This window comes from Sebastes umbrosus, chromosome 10, assembly GCF_015220745.1.
Source record: "Sebastes umbrosus isolate fSebUmb1 chromosome 10, fSebUmb1.pri, whole genome shotgun sequence".
Classification (NCBI taxonomy): Eukaryota; Metazoa; Chordata; class Actinopteri; order Perciformes; family Sebastidae; genus Sebastes; species Sebastes umbrosus.
The window spans coordinates 9,506,020-9,532,044 of NC_051278.1; the positions used below are offsets into that span (position 1 = coordinate 9,506,020).

Consider the following 26,025-nt stretch of genomic DNA (forward strand, 5'->3'; position numbering starts at 1 on the left):
AAGTCTCAGACGGACACAAAAATGGTTCAACCAAGCTCTTAGATGTCCTCACCCTCAGTTTCACATTAACGCCTGTCACCACTAGAGAGCAGCACAGACTCACTTTTTCCTACCAGTGGTTCCTAAAGTGGGGTCCAGCAAAAAGGAGAATTATTTTTTTTCCACTATAATTCCACCTATATGTAACACAATGACAGAATGTATGACTATTTTGGTCATGGCTTTCATACACTTTATGTCATAACACATCTAAAATAGGGCTGTCAGTCAATCAAAATATTTAATCGTGATTAAAGGCACATTTTTTATCTGTTCAAAATGTACCTTAAAGGGAGATTTGTCAAGTATTTAATACTCTTTTCAACATGGGAGTGGGTGAATGTGCTTGCTTTATGCAAATTATATGTATACATGTATTACTGGAATTCAATTAACAACACAAAACAATAACAAATATTGTCCAGAAACCCTCACAGGTACTGCATTTAGCACAAAAATATGCTCAAATCATAACATGGCAAACTCCAGCCCAACAGGCAACAACAGCTGTCAGTGTGTCAGTGTGCTGACTTGACTATGACTTGCCCCAAACTGCATGTGATTATCATAAAGTGGGCATGTCTGTAAAGGGGAGACTCGTGGGTACCCATAGAACCCATTTTCATTCACATATCTTGAGATCAGAGGTTAAGGGAAATGAAAATGGTCATGCCAGTTTTTCCTCGCCAAAATGTAGCGTACGTTTGGAGCGTTATTTAGCCTCCTTCCTGACAAAATAGTATGACATGGTTACCAATGGATTCCTTAGGTTTTCTACTTTCATATGATACCAGTATCTTCACTCTGGCTTTAAAACTGAACCCACTACAACCTAAAAATCGCAAATTGTGTTAATGTGTTATCGCGTTAACTTTGACAGCCCTAATCTAAAAGCAAAAAAAACTATCAGGTGGGGGACCCTGAAACAAAATCTTATCAAATGGGGGTCAACAAATTTGGGAACCACTGTGCTAAACCATCAGAAATTCGGAAGTTTATGTCAAACTGTATACTATACTGCATGGACGTCAACTATGGCATGGTGCAAATCCAGTCTTACAATATTTTTATCCCTATAGGTCAAGGAAAATCTACACTTTAAAAATGAGCCATGATAATGGCAATGCCCAGTGTTCCCTTTCAAATAATCTATCAAACAGACTGAATTAAAAATATGCTGTAAATCGTCAGTCATTGAGCTAATATCTGCCAAAGGGTTTTGGTGAAAAGTCAGGGCCAGAGGATGAACTGAACCATCACTTCAGCTTTTAAAACAATTAGATATTAACAAACATCATTATAACTTCCAAACTCTACAGAGAAAAAACACTCTAAAATCACAGAATGGATACGCAAAGTAATGATATACAGTATGATGTGAAGTCATCGTGCATTTTGGTCCAGTATTTGTGTGTAAACATTAGATTTTTGTGTGAATTCCTTGTGGATTTGCTGATTTCTTAATCCTAAACTACTGAACTTAACTGACAACCATACATTGATTATCTGCTTTTTATAGACTGGAGTGTTTTTACGATGTCAGACAGACAAGTGTGTTTACAGTACTTGCAAACTAATGTTTGATTAACAGTTCTTTAACAGAATCCAATTAGCTCATCATGCCTTCAAAAAACTGGTCGCGTCTTGAAGTTAAAGCACAAATTGCGAAACTTTTTACGAGATGGTTAAGGTTAGGCATTGACCTTGAATGGTTAAGATTAAGGATAGGTCATCAGGCACGGAGTCTCGCAAGAGTTTTTTGCAAGTTTGGGCAATTTGGGGGTTATCTTCTAGACACGACCCAAATAACTCTCCACCATGTTGGAGGTCTTCAGCTTTTGGACGACAATAGCAGGTTGCATTTACGTAGTTTGCTATCTCAACAGGACATATTTATTTCTGTTCTGTTTTTGACTGGGAGCTTATCTTTTCATCATCTTTTCATACTGTCTGTTTAGTTTGTTACAATTGCTATCTTACACAAATATCAGGGTAGCTAACCACAACTTGGTCTAAACACCTAAAATATTAGCTACGCAAACAGAAATAAGATCATAATCATAGCCAACCGATAGCTGCATGTTTTGTTAGTTAGTTGGCTAATTAGCTGGCAAACAAAGCCCAAAACAAACTAGCTAGCCGATTCCTTGGTAATGTATTTCTCAAAAGCAATTAGCAACAAAGCTACCAGCTACTTTTATAAATAAATCAGATCATTAATGTTTTGTTAGAAAGTATTTCATAACAAATAGGTTAGAAAGATGCTAACCCACACAAATTAACACAGCTAACTCGCCCAATTCAAAAACTGCAAATGAAGTTCGCAACTTCTGAAAACGTCAAGGTGTTCGGTGTGTAGCCCCTAGAAGTAAAATAGGAGTAGAAGGGTCATTAAACTGTTTTCCGTGTTAATTTGATTAGTACAAAAGGTGATTGTTAGGTATTATGGTGACAATAGAACACACGTCAGTGGGCCGTAAAAGGGTTGTCGTAACTCCCCGGGAAGAGAGCGGACGCAGCTATACGTAGCCCCTTTTTCCGGGGGGTCGGGCGTAGTAGGTTCGGCTCATTTTCTGCACCCAGTGTAGCATTAAAGAATGGTAGAATTAGCCCAAAAGCTAACTAGCCAGCAAGTCCGCTCGCTTGTTAGCTGGCTAGCTTGTTAACGCCACCATGCTTGAATGCTACACTGCTTACAAAAAAATGAGCCTAAGTTGTCACTCATGTGGCGATAGTAATGAGTGTGTGAAGGAAACATTAAGTTGTTAAATTTTACTCATTTACACTCATTGACTCGTAACGTTACTACTCCACTGCCATTACTGCAAAACCTCACCTCAGTGAGTCTGCGACTTGCCGCATGTCGGTTTAGTTTATACGGAAGTCAGTCCACTACAACAGTCGTGGTGGCAATGAAACACATGGCCGCCGCTCTGACCATCCTGCTACATTGATTTGAATAGCAATGTTTGTTCTACTCCTATTCTATTTGTATGGTGTAGCCTTTAGTACACAGACTCAAGGCTTGGAAACTGTTGATATCAGCTGGGAAACGAAGGCAGGTTAAGTACCTTATCATGTTTGCAGTTGGCTTTTTGTGAGGAATTTTTCCATGGTATTAGAGAACCAAGGTTAGACTCTAAATAACCTCAATGTTCTGTTTACTCAAGGATAAATAGGATTAGTCGGAGGGATATAACGCGTATCAATGGGTTTTCCCACATGAGTAAGACCATGTAAACACACTATTTAAAATGGTCCAATGTTCAAAATGCGTCACCATACTGGACCAGTGTGTCACTAGATAAACAGGTTGTAGGCCTATGAAGCCAAATTCTTAACCTGTCATTTGAAGGGTTAATGTTTGACATTTTCTGCTGAAACGTCGCTCTGAATTATGACAAATTTAAACCTGGCACCAAACAGTTCTCTTTTTCAATCTGATTAGACTTTTGAAAGACACAATTTGCTGTTTACATCCAGTAAAGACTGTAAAGTGAAAGAGCTGAACAAATTAAATGCAAATACCTATGTTTCCACCAGCTCAGTTGAAGTGATTGAACAGGCGATTGTGTAATTAAGTTACGACAGACAAGGTCAAGCATGTGTTAGACACTTTGACTTGTCAGCGTTTGGCAGGTTGTTAGTGTTCTATGGTTAATGTTGGTCGTTGTATTTGCTGTCTGAAGATAAAAACAAAGAAATGCACTTGATGATGCTCTAATGTACAAACTTATGGCTGTGAGCATCTCATACAGCACATCAGACAAACACAACTACGACATTTATGGGAATGTTTTAGGGATATTGTACACATAATGTGTTTCCATCACTGTTTATCGCAAAATGCCTTAATTGAAATTTAAAAACATTAAGTGAAAATAAAAAACTTTTAGCTAGATTGACTTCTCAAATTCATCATATCCTAATCTGCATTAAGATTTTCAGATGGAAACCCAGTGACACAACAGTATCGCTAGGTACACTGTAGACTGTCTACGCTCTGAGACAGACTGTTAAATTGGCACGTTTTGTTTTTCCTCACAGTTGAAACCATCAGTGACCTTGTTTTTTGAATGGACACCGAGTCAGAACGGCGTCCCGTCAGCAGCAACATCAGAAGTACCGAAAGATCAAAAGGTCAGGGGTGGCAAGAAAAAAAAGTCTTGCTGAGTTCACAGGACAGACTCGATGGCTTCCGGCATGCCCGCTGAGGCTTTCGTTTGGTGCGTGACGAGCGGCGAGGTCTCCTCCTCCGCCTGGATGTTGGCCACCGCCTCCACCCGGACCTCCGCCAGCTCCGCTTCCTGCTGCTGCTTCTTCTTCATCTCCTGCTGGTTGATGTGGTGGAGGATCCCAGCACCCAGAGCGTCGCCCTCCACATTCACCACTGTGGTGGTACGATCCCTGTGGACACAAGAAACAGCTGAGATCAGTCTACTTTTAGCAAACATTAGATTCGCTCTTAAATCTTGCATCGTATCCTCATGACATTGAAAATCTTTTAGATAACACTAAGCTACGCTTTCTGTACTCCAACATAACAAACTCTGACAACACCGGTGTCCCGTGGAACTCCTCTCTCCCCTTGGTTGTGTCTAGAAGGTAATCCGCAAACTGCGAAATCTGATCTGAGATCTGCATAAACCTGACGACCTATCCTAACCTTTACTAGTCGAGATCAATGCCTAACCTTAACCATCTCGCGAGAGTTTACCCAACTTGCGGGTTCCCTTCTACACGCTACCCTCACGTTTCTACCGATGTCTCTTCCAGCAACAAGTCACATGACACCCTAACAAACGGAACGTGTAAGGTAAGAAAAGCGTTTTATTTCTCTGTAGCGTCCTTTCCATAATGTTCTCAGACACTTATAATAACAACCTGAGCCTGTCAGTGGCAAAAACAAGCACTTCTTGTGGACATAAACTGACGGTACCAGGATGCCCCAAAGGACTACTTTACAGCTCATCTAGCAGCGGCCAGCTGCAGCATTCTCCCTCAATACTGGACCAATTTCAAAAAGTGTTCCCCATTAGTCACTTTGTCACAAAAAACATGAGAAAATAGGGTCCAGGTTGAAAAAATATCAAGGTTATCCTTTAATAATCTCTTGTTTGGAGTGAAATGTATATGTCCTCGGCAAGAAAACTAAAAGAATGTGCTGAAAAGAGCACAACATTCTCCTTATCAGCTTCTACCAGCGAATACATGGAATCGCCAAAACACAAGGCCGAGTGTCTTATCTTCTTAGCTCAGATGTTTTCGTTCCACAACATGAGTGACAACCCTGGAGTATCTTTTGAGGCCTGTCTTCTGTAGAAACAGTTGTAAAGCATATATGTATTTCAATTTGTTCATGTTTAACCTGCTACCACAAGACAGTGTCGCCTGGAGAAAATACAACAAATTAATTTTTTCAACCTGTTTCCTTTTACTTAGTTTCCCCCTGTTGCCATACCAGTTTGGAATCCTGTTCTTGTTTTGCTTACTGTAATGTTGGCAGCGTGTGGTTAGACGTAGCTGTGTGTGTTTTCTAATAATGTCAGTGGGGTTCACATGGCTTTACTCACACAATCCAGTCAACAGCCAGCATGAGGGACAGGTCGTTGGTCGGCAGGCCGATGGCCTCCAGGATGATGGCGATGGTAATGATGCCGCCGGCTGGGATGCCTGCTGCACCGACACTTGAGGCCGTGGCTGTCACCCTAGAAATAATGATGAAATAATCATATGTAACAGAAGGAACAGAAAGTTGACTTCTTAACTTTGCTGGGAAATGTGAGAACAAATCTGTGATTTTGTTTGTGTGTTTTTAATAGTTATGTTGAGCAAAAGGAGGTAAACTTGTTACCATCGCTCTGAACTCACAGGATGGTGAAGATCTGTCCAGCGTTCAGCTCAAAGTTGTTGAGCTGAGCGATGAAGACGGCAGCAACGCACTGGAATATTGCCGCCCCGTCCATGTTGACAGTGGCCCCGATGGGAAGGATGAAGCGGCTGATGCGTTTGTCCACACCGTTGTTCTCCTCAACACATTTTATCATAGATGGAAGAGTTGCTGAACTGGTGACGACAGGGGAAAGAGAGCATATTATCATTTCAACTTTATCAGCCATTTAGATTAAACTAATACCATTAATAGTTCCAATTAATGAACAGAAATGTCTGTTGAGAATATGTAATTTTGGCCATGCATTGCTATTGAAAACATCTAGTGACACTCCCTTGCAAAGAGCTCCTGGATGACATTAAAGAGGCTGTACAGCCCTCTTTAGATTACATTATCCTAGTAATCCTAGACAGCAAAAGCATTATCTTCATCAAATCATTTAAAGGTACAGTGTGTATGATTTGGCGGCATCTAGTGGTGTGGTTGCAGATTGCAACCAACTGAGTACCCCTCCCTTCACTCCTCCATTTCCAAGACTACGGTAATGTGAGCCGCCGAGTGCAAAATCGTGATAACGCTGATCACCTCGCTCAGAGGCCATCCTTACCATAATAACACTACTTCAGGAGCAACGGAAGTCAGACGGCGGCTGGCGGTACCACGCTTTTGCACTCTGCGGCTCACGTTAAAGCAGTATCACAAGCATGACGGAGAACTACGGTGGCCTTCAGGTAACTTAAAAGTATAAAAGTCTCTCTCTAGAGTCAGTGTTTGGTTTGTCTGTTCTGGGCTACTGTAGAAACATGGCGGAGCAACTATGTAGATATGAAGGGCTCATTATAAGCTAACGAAAACACAACCATTCTTAGTTTCAGGTGATTATACACTAATGAAAAATGGTTATGAATATTTTATTCCATTTCTGCTAATAGATCCCCCAAAATGTTTAACAATGGCCCTTTAATGTGGTGCAGTGTCTTAAAATCTTAAAGTAATAACAAAACAAAACATTTAAAGCCCCACTTGGCCCAGAGAAGCTGCATTGTTCAATGCATCACACAGTATCAGTAGTGTTGGAATAAACATCATACTGATTATTTTGCTATTATTAGAGCCTAACCTTTGGGGCTAAAAATGCAACAGCTACAGCAAAGATCACGGGGGGGTCATTAAACTCTATAGGGTTTATCCCCTTAGGAGCCCGGATGTGTTCCATACATTTCATGGAAATTAGATTATTGCCAAGTTGACAGTTTGTGTGGCACAAGAGGAAATTTCATGCAGGGAAAAGAGTTTGTCCTCAGCAAAGCATGAATATCCTCAGTTGATCCTTCTTGTGTCCTAATTCACCAGATAGCTAGAGGAAAAGACAGGGTTTCCAAAGGTAAGGCTAAAAAGAGAGAAACCTTATACTTGTTTCATAACTGGGTGCCTTACTACTACTGTACATTGCTGCCACTCCTAACTTCATTGAGATGCACCCATCTCATATTTAAGTCCACTGTTAATTCACATATATTTCAAACTCCTTCTCCCATTTCAGTTCATCTGGGCCCCTGTGATGTGACACCATACCTGGAGCAGGTGGCGAAGGCAGTTGTGAAGGGCGTGATGAGGCCTGACAGGAAACTGAAGGGGTTCTTGCGCGTAAAGGCAAAGTAGATGAGGGGCAGGACGATGCCTCCGTGGATAATGTGGCCAAGGATTGAAGCAAAGATGTATTTCCCCAGACTAGTGACCAGAATAACCACATCTTCCATCTCCACAATCTTACTGCCCACCAGGAACATGATACCAAAAGGGATATACCTGAGAGACATAAGATCCTGACCTTTAACATATTGAGTATTGTCACGAAAAAACATCTCATGCAGTGCAAATATACCACTATCAATACCACTGTAAAGTCCCACATGCATTCAACTCTACTCACCACATGATCCAGGACACCAGCACCATGGTGGCCTCGTTGAAAGCATTGAAGAATCGAATGAGTTCTTCCCCCTCTTCTCCCAGCTTCCTCAGCGCCACACCAAACACCATGGCAAATAGCACCAGACCCAGGATGTTCATGCCATCTGTTTCTGTACCAATAGGCACCTAAAACACACAGCAGAGTCCGAGTGTAGGAGACCAAACACAGTGAAGAGATTGTGGGATGGAGATGCTGTGAAGAACCTTCTGGTTGGTTCAAATAAAAATGGAAAAACAGACAAAACGGGAAAGTCTTAACTCCAATCCAAAATACAATCAGGGGATAACTAAAGTCCTTAAGATTAATCCTCTGAGGACCATGACTGTCTGTACAAAGTTTCATAGCAATCCTTCCATTAGTTGTTGAAATATTTCAGTCTGTACCAAAGTGGTGGAGCAACACAAACTGTTGGACTGGGACCTCATTTTAGCCATTATGGAGGTGGAAGCTTGTCAAACAAAAGCGCTGATATATTTGCAGTAGTTTATACAACACCTGTTGCTACAGAGTGTGTGTGTGTGTAGGTGCAAAGGTCTGGGGGCAGTTGAAGGATTCAGTGAACTGGATGATGGATAACAAATAAGGACAGGGACAAATCCTGAGCTCAATCCCCTTCCATTGTTCTGAGCTCTCCCACAGCCCCACCAGCTTCATCCCCTGGCACTGAGGATGATGATGTCCAGCATGACCCACGACAGACAAATACCATGGGCCGATGCCAACATCAGATCCCCAACTGTTCCCTCATACTGGGTCAGTGGGGGAAAGCCACTGGGGAGAAGATGTTTACTGCATGTTCAAAATTTAACAAATTAGATTATAAAGAAACCTGTGACGTATTTAAAAACCTGTCAGTCTGTTCTTTAAAATTCAACCGTTGTTTAACCAGGCAAGTTGTTAAAGGCACAATGAGTAGGATGTGTCGGTTGCGGTTTGTAAACACAACATCCAAAGTTAGCCCCTCCTCCCCGGCTCAACGAGGGTTAGGGTGCTCGCCAGCGTGTGAAAGCTAACCCCAGATGTACTCTCGTTTTGGAACAAGCTTTGTCCGCTTGGTGTTTTGCCTCGCTGTATTTGCGGTATGTTTTTCAGTGCTGTGTCCGCCATTTTCGTAGCTTCCTATCGGATGCGTGCTTACGATCTGGCATCTGGTTGCTACGTTTTTATAGAGGTTGACGCCCAGAGACTTCCCCAACACAGCAAAATGAAAAGAGAAAATACAGGCAGAGGGCAGGGACTCTGCAGAGTCTATACATTGTTTTTTTTTCACTCATTGTCAACAGATTCTTATTTATTATGTTGGCCTGGCAAAAGACAAAGCCTCTTGAGGGACGGGGGTAGGGGCTAAAAAAGAAATGTCAAAAGTTGGAAGACGAAGAATATGCGTGGGACAGACAAAGGTTAGGGAATATTAGTGGGTTGGCAAACAGCTCCATGTATCAGCGAGTATGTCCATAATAGAGTTCTTGACGACAGACCAAATACCGTATTTGTTCTGGGAACTTTCAACAGAATATGGTGAGCAGAACGGGTGTTGTAGGCAGCAGATGAAGTTGGCAAGAGGTGACACAAGTAGGAGGGGCAGACCAAGGACGGTTTTGCAGATAAGCATGAACTGTTCAATGCTGCGACGGGTGTGTAAAAATGGCCAGTTGACAGAGGAATAAAGAGTGCAGTGGTGTGTTTTGGAAAGGGGTATTTCTAGCAAACTAGATAGCAGACTGACTGAGAATACTGAGCTCCTGGAGTGAGCCCTTACATGCCGACCTATATATAACGTCACCAGAGTCTAACATGGGAAGGATGGTCATTTGAACTAGAGTTAATTTAGCAGAGGGAGTGAAGGCGGAGCGCATTCTATACATGAAGCCAAATTTAGATTTGACATTAGACTGTAACCCGTTGATATGGTATGAGAAGCTATCTTGCCAGATATCAAAGTATTTGTATTCAGTCACCTGGTCTAGGATAGCCATGTCGATTGGTTTAGGGTCTGTTGGACCCTAAGGAAGCTATACTGAGGTGATATAAGTACTGCATCTGGGATTGGCATAAAGGACTGTGTCGTCAGCATAAAGGTGGATCGATGAGTCTCCAACAGAACAAGCAATGCAATTTATATAAATAGAAAATAGTGTGGGGCCTAAGATCGAGCCCTGGGGTACACCATTAGTGACAGGGAGGGGCTGGGAGAGGAGTTGTTCCGATTTAGCACCCTATCCTTGAGGTAGTTAGAAAACCACGCCGGTGAGGAACCAGAGACCCTAATGCTGCCCAGCCTACCAGCAAGGAAAGAGTGGTCCACAGTGTCGAAGGCCTAAGCTAAATCAATAAGGATTGCTAGATAGAGAAAGAACGAGCAGGACCCGTACATCCCAGTACGAAACACACAGGCATCGTAGCGAGAGAGACGTCACTTACGTGACTTTTTGAGGTGTAGTCTTTCTAATTACGTATTTTCAGTCTGATACTTCAACAGTTTTATAACAAACTGAGACTTTCTTGACTTGCCAAATTATCTTTTAAATTGACAAACATCATATGCGCGATTCATGGTGCAATTCAAACGGGATAAAAAAAAAAGATTTGTTTCTCGCCGTTGACTATCGTTCATATTTTTTCCGAAATAAGGTCCTATGGTGGTCCACCGGGATGGTCCTATAACAGTTAGGATCAGCCTGGTGTCCTCCTTTGAAATGGGGATGCACTACAGATGCTTTCCATGCACATGGGATTTAAGCTGTGTGGAAGGACAGGTTAAAAAGATCTGCAATGGGAGCTGCAATGATGGGGGGCCGCAATCTTAAAGAAGAACGGGTCCAGCTCATCAGACCCGGCTGTTTTTTTGGGGTCCAGTCTAAGCAGCTCATCTAAGATCCCACCCTCTGAGACAGCATGTAGGGTGAGGCTATGTAACCTTGCATGGCAGCGGGATTCTCGCGAGGTCACAAAATCAAACAGGATCACATATCACATGAAAATCAATCTTTCTCAGGCTTCAGGTAATGTGTTTGTGGCCGGCAAGCCATACCATGGACCAATCAGTATCCTGTGAGGAGCTACTGGCAGCTATAGCCGTGGTTTATGTGTGTGTGACGACACGGAGTGGCGGCTGTTCGTCTTAAACACTCCTGAAGAGGTTAGCGTTGCTGCACTAGCATTAGTTATATCAGAACTGGAGAGCAAAGAACGGCACTGAAGGCTTTTCTCGATGGAAAAGATGTTTTCGCTCTTCTCCCGAGTCCGACTGGCCGAGTTTGATTGACAGATGGTTCATCCAATCATCTGCCAAGTCATTTTTGAAAGTGCCTGCTCTTTTCCAAACAGTTTCCAATGACGGCTTCTCAGATGGTTCTGTGTAACAAACCATCTGGCGGGTCAGGTTAGAGGCTATGTAACACTCATGTATGATCCAACATCCACTACATCTAACAGGCGCAGTGGCAATCCGGGAAATCTGTAACCAGCCCTCTGCCATGCTGTTTGTTCCTTGTTTAGACGGACACATTATCTTCCTCACAGCCAGGCCCAATGGATAACTAATGGGTTAAGCTGACCTGGCCACTGTTCAACAGTTTTGACTGAGTGAGGGCTCACCCAACAACAAAAAACGATTTTGTCAAGGTTCATACACCTGTTTTAAAGTTGTACCAGCCAAGATTTGAATGTAAAAAATAAACCAGACTTATAGGGGTGAACTAAAGACCAGTGTCCATCCCTGTTAAACCAGATGCCAAAGTCAGTGATTTTAAATTTGTAGGTCATTTTGGATTCCCAACTCAAATTTGATAAACACAATGCAAGACAGTAAAGGCAAATCTGAACTGTTTTAGAATGATAAGACATTGCATACCCCTTAACACAAGCTCAACTGTTCGTGCATGCCATGATATCTTCACATTTATCCTATTGTGTTGCTATATTGAGCCAGGCTTCACAGATCAAAAACAGATGACATGGCACCACTGTACAAGTTGCTCAGTTATGTCAGCTTTATCAAGTTTTCGTTCATTAAATTGATTTTTAAATGTGTGAACAATCTTGCCCCAGCTGTACTTTGTCCATATGTCACAAAAACAAATATCAATAGAATAGCCACCAGGGGATCAGTGAATGGCAACTGCAGGGTGAAACAGGGAAAAACTACTGTGTGTGTGTGTGTGTGTGACTGTGTGAATGGGATGCTTCCTGTTCATACCTTCTGATAGAGGGCTGTCCCGTTGGTGTCGTTCCCTACAGCAACCATCTTGTAGTCGGTGGCATACTGCAACATAAAGGGAAGGAAAACTTGTAGTTCATGCAGTCATTTTTGTTTAGTACAAGACTTGTCACAACTCCTCCTGTGTTTATAAGTGAGCATTTGATATGTTGCTGGACACATTTTTGGACAGAGCCAGGCTAGCTGTTTCCCCCTGCTTCCAGAGAGAGGTATCGATCTTCTCCTCTAACTATAACTAAAAGAAAGTGAATAAATGTATTCCCCAAAATGTCAAACTACTCTTTTAATTTCAATTATTTAATCAGAGCAGAACTTAACGTCTGTCAAATACAATTATAATCTTTGCAAACTCACTGATGAACCCATCAGCTATTGGTTTGACGACGGATAAGCTTCTGGGGGGAATGGGCTATATTTCTGCTATTCCGGTTTAGCCAGCAGATATCCGGGCCAAGACTTCCTCTTTCAGTGCGCTGCTCATGTTTACAGTCCAATTAGCAACTTGAAATGCGAGACTGGAGTTGGAGTTTAGGGACAACGTGTACAACCGCATTGTAGCCAGTTTACAAGCAAATTTCAAACCACTTAAAAGCTAAATCCTCGTCAGACGATAGCCAGTGAGTTCCCAGATTGCATTGCAGCCAATGTGTTCTGTTCTGTTTAACTGCAGTGCAACAAAGCCTGCTCAAATGAGATTGGTCGATACTACTCGGACTACAAACGGAAACCAGAACACTTTCAAAGCCAAAAATCGTGTCCCATGCCTACAGGAATCTGCAGAATCTGTTTATAGAGATTATAATTTTTGCATAGAGATGTTTGGCTGAGTAAGGTGGAAAAAATGACACTGCTTCGTCTGTTCATTGCGCTCACAAGGAATGCAGCATGTGCATGGAGTTGGGGGCTAGTTTGACTCTGTCTATTGAAGACAGTCTTTCAGCAGTAAAGGAGACAACTGGCACTGCAACAATGCCCTCCCTCCCCTCTCTGCATTTCTTTAAAAAGCCCTCTAGGAGAAAGGTTCCCAACATCTTGACAGATTTATGGACTTTAAATGAACCTATAGACTCTTGAAACCTACTGTGAGCATACAGAGACTTACAGTACGTGACTGTAGTCATGAAACTAAAAAGACAGCCTTCCCCATCATCTAAATCTTACACTTCATACGTCTTTTTAAGCATTTAGCTGCTTGTCATGTTGTGTAAATCTCCCCTCTTCTCTGTTTTCTTGGTTTAATCCACAGTTGGGACCGTTCCACGGGGGCTCTGCCACACTAGTAGGCCCAGTAGTGGGGGTGAATATTGAACTCTGTGAACTGGCTGCACTTTGAAACTCCATTTCCTCTCAATGTGCAAAGTCACTAACTTGTTTGCGGGGTAATAATTCACTGACCTGGTTATAGGGAAGTTTAAGGCAATTGGCCCGGATATACAAGTGTCTGTGTGCTTACTTTGCTTTTTGTGTGTGCAGAGCCATTTTGTATCGCCGCATCCCCAAATATTGAACTTTCCTGGTTCTTATTTTAGCCTAAACAGACACGATCATAATTCTAGGAAGTGGAGCGCGGGCCGTCGTTCAAGAGCAGCGAGGCGAGGTGGGTTGCTAGGCTGGCTGGAATGGAATGGTTTCGCCATGGTAACGGCTGGTAAGAGACAAGGAAAAGAAGCGTTTTGGCGAGCAGGGGAGAGCAGCGGCCTCTATTCTGAGCGTCTCCTCATTAAGAGGCATTATGATGCTCTCCAGCGCTACGGCCAGGATTTACCGCCGCTGTGAATGAACGTGGTGTGGCATCCGCGTGGTCGTGGAAGTAAATTCTGATGAACAATCCACACAAGACACATGTGGTGAGGACAAACGGACTGAACGTGGTGATCAAAAAGGGGAAATGGTGGAAGAAAGTGAGGACAATGTGGTGAGGTGCTGGCACTCACAGAACGGAAAGCAGCAGCCACCAAGTTCGCCGGGAATAAATTCCTGCGGAAGAAAGAGAAAAACAAGTTAGAGCCACAGAATTTTTTTTTTTCCTATTTGATGTTTGTAATTGACCAAAAAACTCTGGTAATATTTAAGCCTGTGGCCTGAACACTATAGCCTCATAAAGTCTTTCATAACCGTGGGGTTGACCCATCTGAACAATAAATTGTTCACAGGATTGGTTTATCATCACACACTTTGGCTCTTCTCCCAGGATCGTCCATTAAGTCCACTGTTCTCTAAAATTCCCTGACGGAGCAGTTGTTCTGGCACTGATCTACTGTCTGGTTCATCTTGCAGCAAAACAAATCACCAAGGATTACATATTCCTGGAGGTTCATTTAATTTTAGTTTTCCTTTATCTGAGAGTCAAACTGAGATAAGATAAGAAGTCCTTCATCCCAAGTGCCATCAATATTCTTAACCCAACAAAGTGGCATGTTTTAATGTGTAATATGAACTGTATATGTATTTGCTTTTACTGTATTTGCTTGTCTGCTTTTTATGCTGTTGTTTCCTGTGTTTGGTTTGGCCAAAGACAAATTTCCACCCTGGTGGACAATAAAGATTTATTGAATTGTATTATATATTTCTTTTTCAAGAGACATTCATAAAAAAAAAAGTTTAGTCATGTGTTTTTCCTGTAGTCGGTCAGACTCTGGCTGTAGTCTGTATATTCTTCAATTTAAAAAATACAGCCCCCTGAGTAGGCCTGTCTCCTGCATCTGCAATACTTTGTGTAAACTACTAGCTAATAATAAGCTGACGGATTGATTTATAACATCTTTAGTAACCCTGGATAGAACGCACATATTTGGGGCTGGTAAATCATTCCAAATAAAATTATTTCTATCCCAGTTTTTTATTGGTTGCTTCAATATAGGAAGAAGAAAATTGATAGATATCCTTAAAAAAGCAAAATGCATTTTTTTCGTCCTCACTTTTTCTGAATTCATTAATAGTCTGAGGGCCGGATGGGAAGATTTAGCGGGCCGTATGTGGACCGCGGGCCGCCAGTTGACGATCACTGCTCTATAATGAATGACAGATCATGTTATTGTCTATTGTCAAGACATGAAAACAGTGTTGATAGGGCGTGAAGCACTTGTACCAAAGATCAGGTTTAACCAAAGATCAAGATTAACAAAATTACATGGGTGAAAAATTAATCTGGATCATACTGTATTCTGTTGTTTGCTGACACCACACAACCAATCAAGCATTAGTCAGCATTAGATTATAGATTCTCATGTGTGTTCTTACTTAATAATTTGACATGTTAACATAACAGCCAAAGGTATTTTGTCCTCATACAGATCTATAGGGTTAGGGGTCGAGTAATAGCTGGGGTATTATTTGCCTGCCTGCACAGGCTTGCATGCATATGATGTACACAACATTTGATTTTATCCTATTCATGGGGCTATGGCAGTGAGCACTCCAGATCTGCAGAGGCTGTGGATTGAGCACCAAATGATCTGTATTATATGAAGTTCAGATTATGTGTATATAAAAACAAAAGCCTGTTAATTAAATAAACTATTAAAAAGACATTAAATAAACTTGGATTTTCAAAATTCGCTCCTGGTTAGAGCAGTAAAGGCTTCACAAATGAATCCGCTCCCCTCACGAAAGAATGACTGAAATCCTTCCAATCAGGCCAGTTTGCAGCATTTGAACTGGAAAGCATCCAGTCAACTGGTTTACCTCATTTGAATTGCATGAGAAGCTGCTGCTGCTGCTGCTGGTGGTAGCCACCATAACTCAATGCTTTAACATTATTCCACATAAAATGTAATAAAAGAATCAATAAATAACATAAATAAATGTGGGTATTTTACCTCAGGAGATGAATTTAGGCAGCCAGTAGTGAGAGAGTACGCAATAGTTTGCAGCCATGCTAGCAGCTCTGTGAGATTGTACTTAGACATAGCAGCGTCTTAAGCTAAATACTAACATGCTCACAATGACAATGCCAACATGCTGATATTTAGTGGGTATAAAAGGTTCTCTGTGTAAAGATATAGAGGAATAATGTCTACCTGAGCAGAGAATGAAGTCACTCTCTGTGTGTGTTGTAATCAGAATTTCTCCGTGCTTTGTTGACATAGCCGGGCCTGTTGCCATTCTTTGCAACGTTAGCACCGTTAGCAGATGTGTGGACTGGCGTCACAAATTTGATGACTTTCGACTGAACAAAATAAAAAAAAAGACTTGCAACTCGACTTGGACTTTAACACCAATGACTCGTGACTTTACTTTGACCTGAGCTTTTTGACCTGAGAAATACTTGACAGGCTGCCTTCCCTGCGGCCCGGTACTGGAACTCTGACCGTTTATTTACTTTATGAGACATCCTTTATTGATTTGTTTGGGAAGAGGGTTTACTTGCTGAACTGAACTGAACTTTGCTTAATCCCCAAAAAGTAGAGTTTTTTTTCTTTTTTTATGTGAACTCTGGACTCTTTATTTTTGGCAAATATTATCTGGACTTGCATTTGATTATCTAACACTTAACTCCCCAGATCCACTTTATTTGAACCAATCCGACATCATCCAATCAAGCTGCAGGAGAAAACCATGAAGAACTACCGTTACGTTACTGAGCACCAGTTGGCGCCAGTTACTCTGGTGTTAAATTGGCATTACGTTTGGTGCCGAGCGCATTATGACTTGTTTAGGACTCGAAACTCAAAGTTTAGAACTTGGGACTGGACTCAGGACTTCAGTTTTTGATGTACAGTTTGGGGGCAAGTCATAGTCAAGTCAGCACACTGACACACTGACAGCTGTTGTTGCCTGTTGGGCTTGGGTTTGCCATGTTATGATTTTTCATATTTCTTATGCTAAATGCAGTACCTGTGAGGGTTTCTGGACAATATATGTCATTGTTTTGTGTTGTTAATTGATTTACAATAATAAATATATATATACATTTGCATAAAGCAAGCATATTTGCCCACTCCCATGTTGATAAGAGTATTAAATCCTTGACAAATCTCCCTTAACGGTACATTTTGAACAGATAAAAAATGTGCGAATCATTTGCGATTCATCGTGTTTAACTACTCAACAGCGACAACCTGAAAAAAAATACATCTGCACATTTTTGATACAAACTGGACCCCACATACATGAAGAGTTTGCTGGATATATATTTTAACCATTTATTATTTATAAATCCATTATGTAAACCTTTTGCTAGACAGTCTTTCTGTAAAAGCACCAAACTGAGATTATTTTCACTACTGTAAAATAAGCATACAGGGATTACTGGATGCCTGCTGGCCTTTTCCATGTATTAGTGTGTTTGTTGTAACTTTATCCTCTGTGGCCACACTGTATTGTGCAAAGAAATACAGACTTTGCTCACATCTATTCCCATGGCCAGACCACAGACCAGGCAATTCAATCCGTAACCCCATGATGACCCCCGTCAACTCTGCCTTCAGTCCGGGGCCAAATGCAGCTTCAGCTGTTAAACATGTCAGCTCCACTGGCCACACTGGCAGGTAGCCACGATATCGTCCCTTACTCATTGCTTTGTTTCATGATGCTGCTAAGAAATGTAATTATTTGGTTCAATTCTTTCCCTCTTCTTCCATTCATGAAGGCGGTTGGGTTTCCTGCTGTCACATGAGCGAGGCGAGGATCTGGATTAACCCTGGGAAACCAGAGCTGTGAGCTGGCATGCTTTTCCCACAGAGCCTCCCCGGAGCCCCACTGGCTCCTCTCTGTGGACTGATTTTCAAAGCTGTTACATAACAACTTGATTTCCTAATTAAGTGAAGCCAAACATCATTCATGATCCTTTTAATTCAAGGCTGCAGAGGCTGGTTATTCAGCTAATGTGGCCCACAAGGAGTGATTCTGACTTTCTGGTTTAGGGGGTTTTCTCTAATGTCTGGACATATTTCCAAATTAAGATGAATTCTCCACACAGAAATACAAGTAAGAATATGCTATATATGAAAGTATTATTTTCCCATAACTCGATTTTATTGAATTGTATCCTTCATTTGTTGTTGGAATGTTTTTTCTTTATAGTTAGTTTTACCTTTACTACCATGACTGTGACTGCGCGTCCCTGCAACGTAACCTCAGACAACGGCACGTATGATATCTTACGAAATGCTACTACAAATTCTTCGTGTGTTCTCCTATGAATGTCCAGCAACACGAGTGATCAGTGTGCCTATGCAAGTCCTTGAAATGCAGGACCTGTTTAGGCCACAAAATTACTTGGGTTTGGTTTAGAAAAACATCGTGGTTTGGGTAAAAAAAGAAGGAAAGACGTTTGTTATGTAACTTACGTAACTGGCATTAGTTAAGATACATAACAAAAGTAAGGTAAAATAAGTAGTCGTAGTCACCGTGACATCACCCATTAGTTTGTGGACTGTCGTTTTGAAGTCTTGCATTCTGAATTTTGTCGGTCGCCATCTTGGTTTTTTGCAACCAGAAGTGTCACAAGAGGGTGGAGCTAAGCATAACTGAACACTGAATAAGACATTTTAGGCGACAGAAAAGGTTATAATTAATTTTCATGAACTGAAAACACACTATGAAAGGGTTAAAGTTCAAAGACGAAAACACGAACAACGCCGTGGTAGCGAGCTGTCAATCACAACGTATCCACGTCCTAAAGCATACCCTGCTTTATGGTCTATTTGACTCTAAATGGGACCATAATTTACTAAATGAACATCATGCTGTATTGAAGAAGACTTGAAACTAGTGATTGAGACCATAAACTCATGTTTACAATGTTTACTGAGGTAATAAATCAAGTGAGAAGTAGGTTCATTTTCTCGTAGACTTCTATACAGTCAGACTTCTTTTTGCAACCAGAGGAGTCGCCCCCTGCTGGCTATTAGAAAGAATGCAAGTGTAAGGTACTTCAGCGTTGGCTTCACTTTTCAGATCCCAGAGGTGTTTAGAAGGTACCACCCAAGTTGCGAAAAACTCTCGCGAGGGCATTGACCTCGGATGTTTATGGTTAGACACCGGGCAGCGAGTCTCGAGAGAGCTTTGGGGTTGCCTTCTAGACACGACCGTTTCACACAGGACCCGAACAGCGGCCTCCTGGGTGAAAGTCCCGTGTTTGTTTGACCGATCCATCCACATCGACCTCCTATACGCAGACTTTGTCGCTCTTTATACTACGTCGCCTGACTTCCTTAGCGGTAGCCCTGCACGTCCTGGCTCACAATTACATGGATTATATATGAATTACAGTGAATTACAGTATAAGTACGGACAGTGGATGAGAACAGCCTGGTTTCATAAGAACATATTTAAAATCAGAACAAGTCGCTGTTTGCTAAAAGATTTTCTCCATTACGGGCAGGGAGGTTGTGTCTGGTTTGAATTTATTCAGGAATGTGGATCTTTTATTGGAGCATTTATGTGCCGTGAGATCATGAGAGATCAGAGATTAAATCGCTGTAGGAACAGTTTTAAGAGAATAAAGTTGAGCTTGGAATATTGTTTAATGAGAAACCTGTAAAAAAAAAAAAAATGTATCCTGTAAAAACATAAAAAGTGACCCTACTGGATATTGAAAGGATTCCATGTCCATGTAATGAGAGTGTGTTGACGGAGAAATCAGACGGCCCTCACAGGGAAAAGGAGCAACTGATTAACACAATATTTAGACTTGAACATCGTGTCCTGGAAGCGGTACAATCCAAGGCACCGCCGAGGTTGTTTAACACTTTCATGCCCTGACTGGTATAAATCTCTGAGGAAATGGATCCTCTGTAGATTGAAAATGATCCAATTTAAAGACCCCAAACTGTCAGTTTCAGTCCAAATAAAATACAAAAAAATACAAGTTCAGAATTGGCTTTTGAATCCTGTACTGGTTTAATCCTTCCTGAAATGTTTTGCTCACCAGTACAAACATAAAAGTAAAAGAGTGAGAAATAAATACAGCCCGTCCACCTGCTATTGTGATAACGGAGAAATGCTGACAGCAGCAGACCGTGTTCAGTTTGTCTTTTCCCTTCCTCAAAATACACTCTGCACTCTTTCAACAGCTGTCGGCTTTCCCTCACTCTGTGGGAACTTATTATTAGGACTCCTCTTGGATGGGCCTCTTGTTACCAGTAGCTGGTATTTTCTGGACATAAAAACGTACTTGTGTGTGTAATAATGGCATCAAACAAGATGACATTGATGAGGCTCGGCAACCCCACTCATACCCTGCTCCTAAAAGTTGGTGGCAAGTCATAGTCAAGTCAGCACACTGACACACTGACAGCTGTTGTTGCCTGTCGGGCTGCAGTTTGCCATGTTATGATTTGAGCATATTTTATATGTTAAATGCAGTACCTGTGAGGGTATCTGGACAATATTTGTCATTATTTTGTGTTGTTAATTGATTTCCAATAATAAATATATACATACATTTGCATAAAGCAGCATATTTGCCCACTACCATGTTGATAAGAGTATTAAATACTTGACAAATCTCCCTTTAAGGTACGTTTTGAAAAGATGAAAAATTTGTGATTCATTTGCGATTAAATATTTTAATCGAATGACAGCCCTAGTTAAAAGAAAAAGTAAATCAGCAACCAAAAACATAGGTTCAATCAGTCCACCAGATCTTGACATGCCTCTGCAAAAGTCCTCTAATGCCTCTCTCTCTTTTCCACTCAAAACACAAAGCAAGAAGAAAAGCACGACCAGCAGGCACTTCAGCATTGCTTTAAGCTGCATGCTGAACTTAGTGGTGGGAGAAGTACTCAGAAAGCAGCAACACATCACCTCAAAATCTCAAGTTACTTAAATACTTTCCAGTGCTGACTGAGCTGCATGTGGAGGGGAGGATTTGAGCTTTGTTTTTTCCTTATAAAGTTTAAGCAAAATGAATTCAGAGGGTCATGAATGCTGGAAAGGAGTCTGTAACGGCGGTCTGATCATTCATGCGACAAAATGTGCAGTGCATTTTGTCCACTCTCAATCTGAATTGCAAATCAAGACAGTTTTAGGACTCACATGCACACTCATGGTTAACTTTTTTAACCCTCTGAGACCCACGACAGACCAGTTTTTTTGTCTTTTTTAGGGGGGTACAGAGGGTCTTTAGGGGGAGAAAGCAGGTCAACAGTAGATGTCACATAGAAGTGGTGTACATCATCTGAAAGATGGGAACCTGAAGATTAATTTGAGATGCAGCTCAGCACTGTGTGTCAAGGTGTTCTAGTCATAAATTTAAATAAATTGTGAACCTGTATAAGGGTTTAGAACATTATGATATAAGTACACAAGTCTCATAAGTTGTTGCAGCTATTTTCGGGTTGATACCATTTGTTACACAGATTTGGTGCTAAATTTAACCATTTTTTTACCACTCGAGAATTGATAAAAAATTATCAATAATCCCTCCAAAATACCACATTAAGACACCAAGGCCTTGAGGAACACCATAGAAAAAGCCATGTTGTTATTTGGTATAAAAAACTATGGACATTTGGAGATTTCTGCAAGAATTGCATTTTTCGGCAGTTGGATGGCGAGCACTTCTGTTCTAGAAACTGCCCAGAAACCCCATTATCGTCAATCTACCTAGGAAAGCCATCCATCCTCTGAATGCTCTAGGTCTCTAGTTTGTGGCTGTAAAGTTTCATTAGGCTGTGATTATGCTAGAGGTCACCACACATCATTTTATACAGTGAGGTCAAGCGGGGAACACTAATGCACTACAGCTTTACTATCAGTGGTCCACATCCAGAGAAACTGACCTCTTATGACTGAACAAACATCACCATCAGTGGTGTTTTCAGGCTACGCTGACCTGCTCTGCGATGTCATTCATTTACATGTCACACAGGTGAAGTCACAAAGAATAAGTTGGGGTGTTTAAAGGGACTGTTTGTAACTTTTTACACGTATAAATCTACCGGGTCGGTGTCCCATGTGCGCTTGCATATGCACACTCGCGTGTGACTACGCTGCTCAGACTCAGACTCCAACACAAACTACACGGAAGCACCAAAACCGCAATGTTATATCTAGTGAAGCCCGTCTTGCAAAACATTGTTGGCCGCGGTCAGAGGACACGGGTGAGACCGTAGCTTTTGTCTCCAGGGCCGGAGTCTCTGCTCCTGTGCCTTCCTGCCTTCCTGCCTTCACTAACACACCGTGCTCGTTTTCGCTCTTTCACTCCACTCTTACGTGCATGCGCGCACACTACACACTGCAGAAGAGTTAGTAGCTCTGAGAATATCTAGTGAATGTACAGTGGACGTTTGTGCAGAAATAAATGCTGCAGCTCCTCCAGACCAACAGAGGTTTCCCGTGTCTTGTGAAGTGACGGGGCTTTGCAACGAGAAACGTTATCGTCTCTGACCGGGTGCCGGTGTCTGCCCTGTTCCTGGTCGGGAGGCTGAGGCAGGAAAAGCACTAGGATCAGATCTAAATTATGTTCATGGAGAGACCTCCGTCTGGTCAGCTAACATTACTGCTAAGCAGGTGAAATATAGAGTGATATTGTGGTTTTAGCTGACGTGTGTCTCCTCACTGTGTTGAGCGATGCTCGTTCATGTCTATGTAGAGCGAGCACAAGCGCGAGCAACAGGACACTGACTTTCGTTGACTTAACGGCCACAGGTGTCGCTGTTAACAAGCAATTTCTGAAAGTTACAAACAGTCCCTTTAAATGAATGTGTGATGCACCAGTCAGTGGCTCCATGCGCAAAGACGCTCATGTGTGTAACCAACCTGTGTTCCCATGCATCTGCAGCCACAGAACTATACTGTAATATAAAACCTTCATATTCAACAGTACATATCAGTGTTTTTTTTTAAGTGATTACAGTGTGTTGGGTCACAGTACCTGGCCAGATCCAAATTATCAATATTTGTGTGTTTTAAATATGTAATGCACACAGTAATTTTTTCTTTCTATCCATGGAGAGGAAAGCTTTTAACACGGAGGACAAGATGTTCACCACAGAGTAAAAACTATAGCACATTAGTGTTTTGATCCAAAACAATCAACCTGCTTGTGTTCATGTTTAATAAGTGAATACAAATCATTTGGTTTTGCAACTTTTATTAGCTATATTTCCTAGTTTTTGTCATTAAAAACTCTCTGATTTGGCCATTTAGGGATATTTTACTGTTGTGTTTTTCAAAGCATTATTTACTCTTCCAGTTGGAATAAAATAATTGTTAATTATTTAACTGCAAAGTAGTAATGTGTTTTTGATACCTTCACTTTTTTTTGCATTAACTCATACAGGGATGTTTGGTGAAATTGATTGGATGTTGGATGTCAGGAGGCATAACAATTACAGTGTGTGTGGGGGTCACAGTACCTGGCCAGATCCAGAAAGGAGTCTGCAGTCTCCTTGTTTTTGCTGATGCTCTCCAGTCCCAGACTCAGGGATCCTGCTCCCACTCCTGGTTTGATGATGAAAGCCAGAGACACTCCGATCCCAGAGGCGATCAACGTGGTCACCAGGAAGTAGCCCACCGCGATGCCTCCCAATTTACCCAGAGAGCGAGTATCCAGGCTGGCTGCTCCGGAGACGAGGCTGCAGACCACCAGAGGCAGGATGATCATCTTCAGCATCCTCAGGAGCATCTCTCCGGGGAAAGCGAAGTAGGTCATCTGAGCTCTGGTCAGGTTCATGTTGCGGACCATCGAACCGAGCAGGACGCCCACCAGCACCCCGGAGACAGTCATGATCACCAGCAGGTTCTTCCTCAGGAACTCCAGCAGCTTCTCCATGAAGCTCCTCTTCTTCTTCATCTTCTCCTCCACGATCCGGTCTGTGGATGCAGAGCTGGGCATGGCGTGCCCGTTGATCTCACTCTTCTTCTCCATGTCTTTCTTTTTCTTTTATTTTATTTTACAGAAGACAGCAGCAGCAGTGTGGGAAGCTGGTTCAAGGCAGCGTGGGTTGGATGCACACACTGTGGTTGTGTGCAGGGTGGTCTGGTGTGGAGAGAGGAGAGAGGAGAGCCAATGGATGAGGAGCGACGACACACAGAGAGGCAGAGGAACATGCGCACAAAGGCTGGTGCTTTATACCAAGCACATGATGCAAGAGCAGGGGAGATTGCCAGGGTTTCTGGGAATAAAGCACACTTTCCATACTGGATTAATGTGATGATGAAACAGAAGAGGACTTCACAAACATTTTATGCTTTTTTGTTTCTTTTCCTGGCATTTCTCTCTTTTTTCTGCCTCTTTCTTTATATACAAATTATTAAAAACATTTTTTAAATAAATTAAAAATCTTTATAATATCTCAGTTACCAATTAACAAGATTTGTCCCTTTTTATCCCTAGAATATCTTGCAGCTATATATATATATATATATATATATATATATATATATATATATATATATATATATATATATATATATATATAATAATAATAAATATATTTTATTGTTTTATTTTTTTAAAGATTTATTTTTATTTATTTATTATTTATTAGTGAAAGGGTTATTTTACAATTCAATTCCAACATGTATCAACATTTCTTTTTTGTTTTCTTTATATAGAAATTATTTTTTAAAAAATATCTTTATAATATGACAAGATTTGTCCCTGTTTATCCCTAGAATATCTTGCAGCTATCTAAATATAAAAAAAACTATATTTAATTTTCTTATTTAAAAAAAAAAATCTTTTTATTTATTTATTTATTTTATTTATTTATTTATTAGTAAAAAGGTTATTTTACAATTCAATTCCTACATGTATCAACATTTCTTTTTTGTTTTATAACAAATATTGAAACCAGAAAAGTAAAATAAAATAACATAAGAAATTAGTAAAGGCTGGTGCTTTATACCGAGCAAATGATGCAAGAGCAGGGGAGATTGCCAGGGTCTCTGGGAATATAGCACACTTTCCATACTGGATAAATGTGATGATTAAACAGCAGAAGAAATCACAAACATGTTGTCCCTGTTATCCCTAGAATATCATGCAGCTATATACAGTATATATATACTACGGTTTTCCTCTGAAACAACTAAAACATTCATCATTTGGTTAAAACATTCACAAACCAGAAATCAGACATATTTTATGCAGCTGCAGTGATTTCAGTATTTGGTCTTTATAGCAGCCAGAGCTGATAATGAAATCAGACTGCAAAGAAGAAAAACAAGATCATGATTTTAAGCTACTATCTGCAAACTTATGTGCACACAGAACATATTGTGGGTCAATTAAACATCTTATTCATGTAGTTTATTTCATAGAGTGTTTTGTATTTTAACAACAGTCAGTGTGAGATGAGGTTTGATCCTATCAGGTGTACATAGTGAGTGATGGATGGAGAGCAGAGGGCTGTCAGCACCATGGCCAGCGCTCTGGGCCTCCTAGAGGACGCTGTCGATCACTACTTTCACCTTTTCTTTCTTCATATAAAGGAAGCAGCACTGAATCATTTAATGAAATAATGACTATTCTAGAAAGCAGAAAGCTCAAAAAGAAACTCTTCTTTTCTCAGGACTGATATGTTGCATATGATGGAGTTTAGGTTTGTCCACATTTACTCATGTGAATCCTCATTGCACCTCTGCAGTTTAACCACGAGATGTCGCTATAATACAGATGTTGCATTTACACACAGCAGACAGAGGTTAACTGTAGAAATATAGGTAACAATACATAAACTTGTGGCTCTGCTGGAAAGGTTTTTAATGCTCCCATTTCTTGCATCTCTCTTTTTATTCGTGATTTAATCATTTTGTGAATCACATTGTATGGCCTCTTTTTGTATGAAATGTGCTCTATAAATAAAAGTGTATCATTTTTAATACTATTATTATTATTATTATTTTATTAGGCTACCATTATTATTATTATTATTATTATTATTACTATTATTATTATTATTATTATTATTATTATTATTATTATTATTCACACGTGAATTTAGA

General features: G+C 41.0%; 1 protein-coding gene across 1 annotated transcript; it reads right to left on the reverse strand.

Annotated features, from left to right (window-relative positions):
• Positions 1–1,305: 1,305 nt before the first annotated feature.
• On the reverse strand, positions 1,306–24,198 carry slc1a4 (solute carrier family 1 member 4). The gene is made up of 8 exons (XM_037782820.1): positions 23,433–24,198; positions 14,061–14,103; positions 12,106–12,171; positions 7,866–8,032; positions 7,508–7,741; positions 5,911–6,105; positions 5,613–5,747; positions 1,306–4,446 (listed from the first exon to the last, which is right to left on the reverse strand). The coding sequence occupies exons 1-8, from the start codon at positions 23,942–23,944 to the stop codon at positions 4,215–4,217; spliced, it is 1,584 nt and encodes a 527-aa protein (XP_037638748.1). The 5' UTR covers positions 23,945–24,198; the 3' UTR covers positions 1,306–4,214.
• Positions 24,199–26,025: the final 1,827 nt, after the last annotated feature.

Bases quoted from the DNA above. Each gene is read 5' to 3' on its own strand.
- slc1a4 (XM_037782820.1), bottom strand. From the start codon at position 23,944: ATGGAGAAGAAGAGTGAGATCAACGGGCACGCCATGCCCAGCTCTGCA. The intron at 12,172-14,060 runs GTGAGTGCCAGC...TTTATGTTGCAG, and splicing joins TGGCTGCTGCTTTCCGTTCT to TATGCCACCGACTACAAGAT. The intron at 6,106-7,507 runs GTATGGTGTCAC...TGTCGTCACCAG, and splicing joins GCCTTCGCCACCTGCTCCAG to TTCAGCAACTCTTCCATCTA.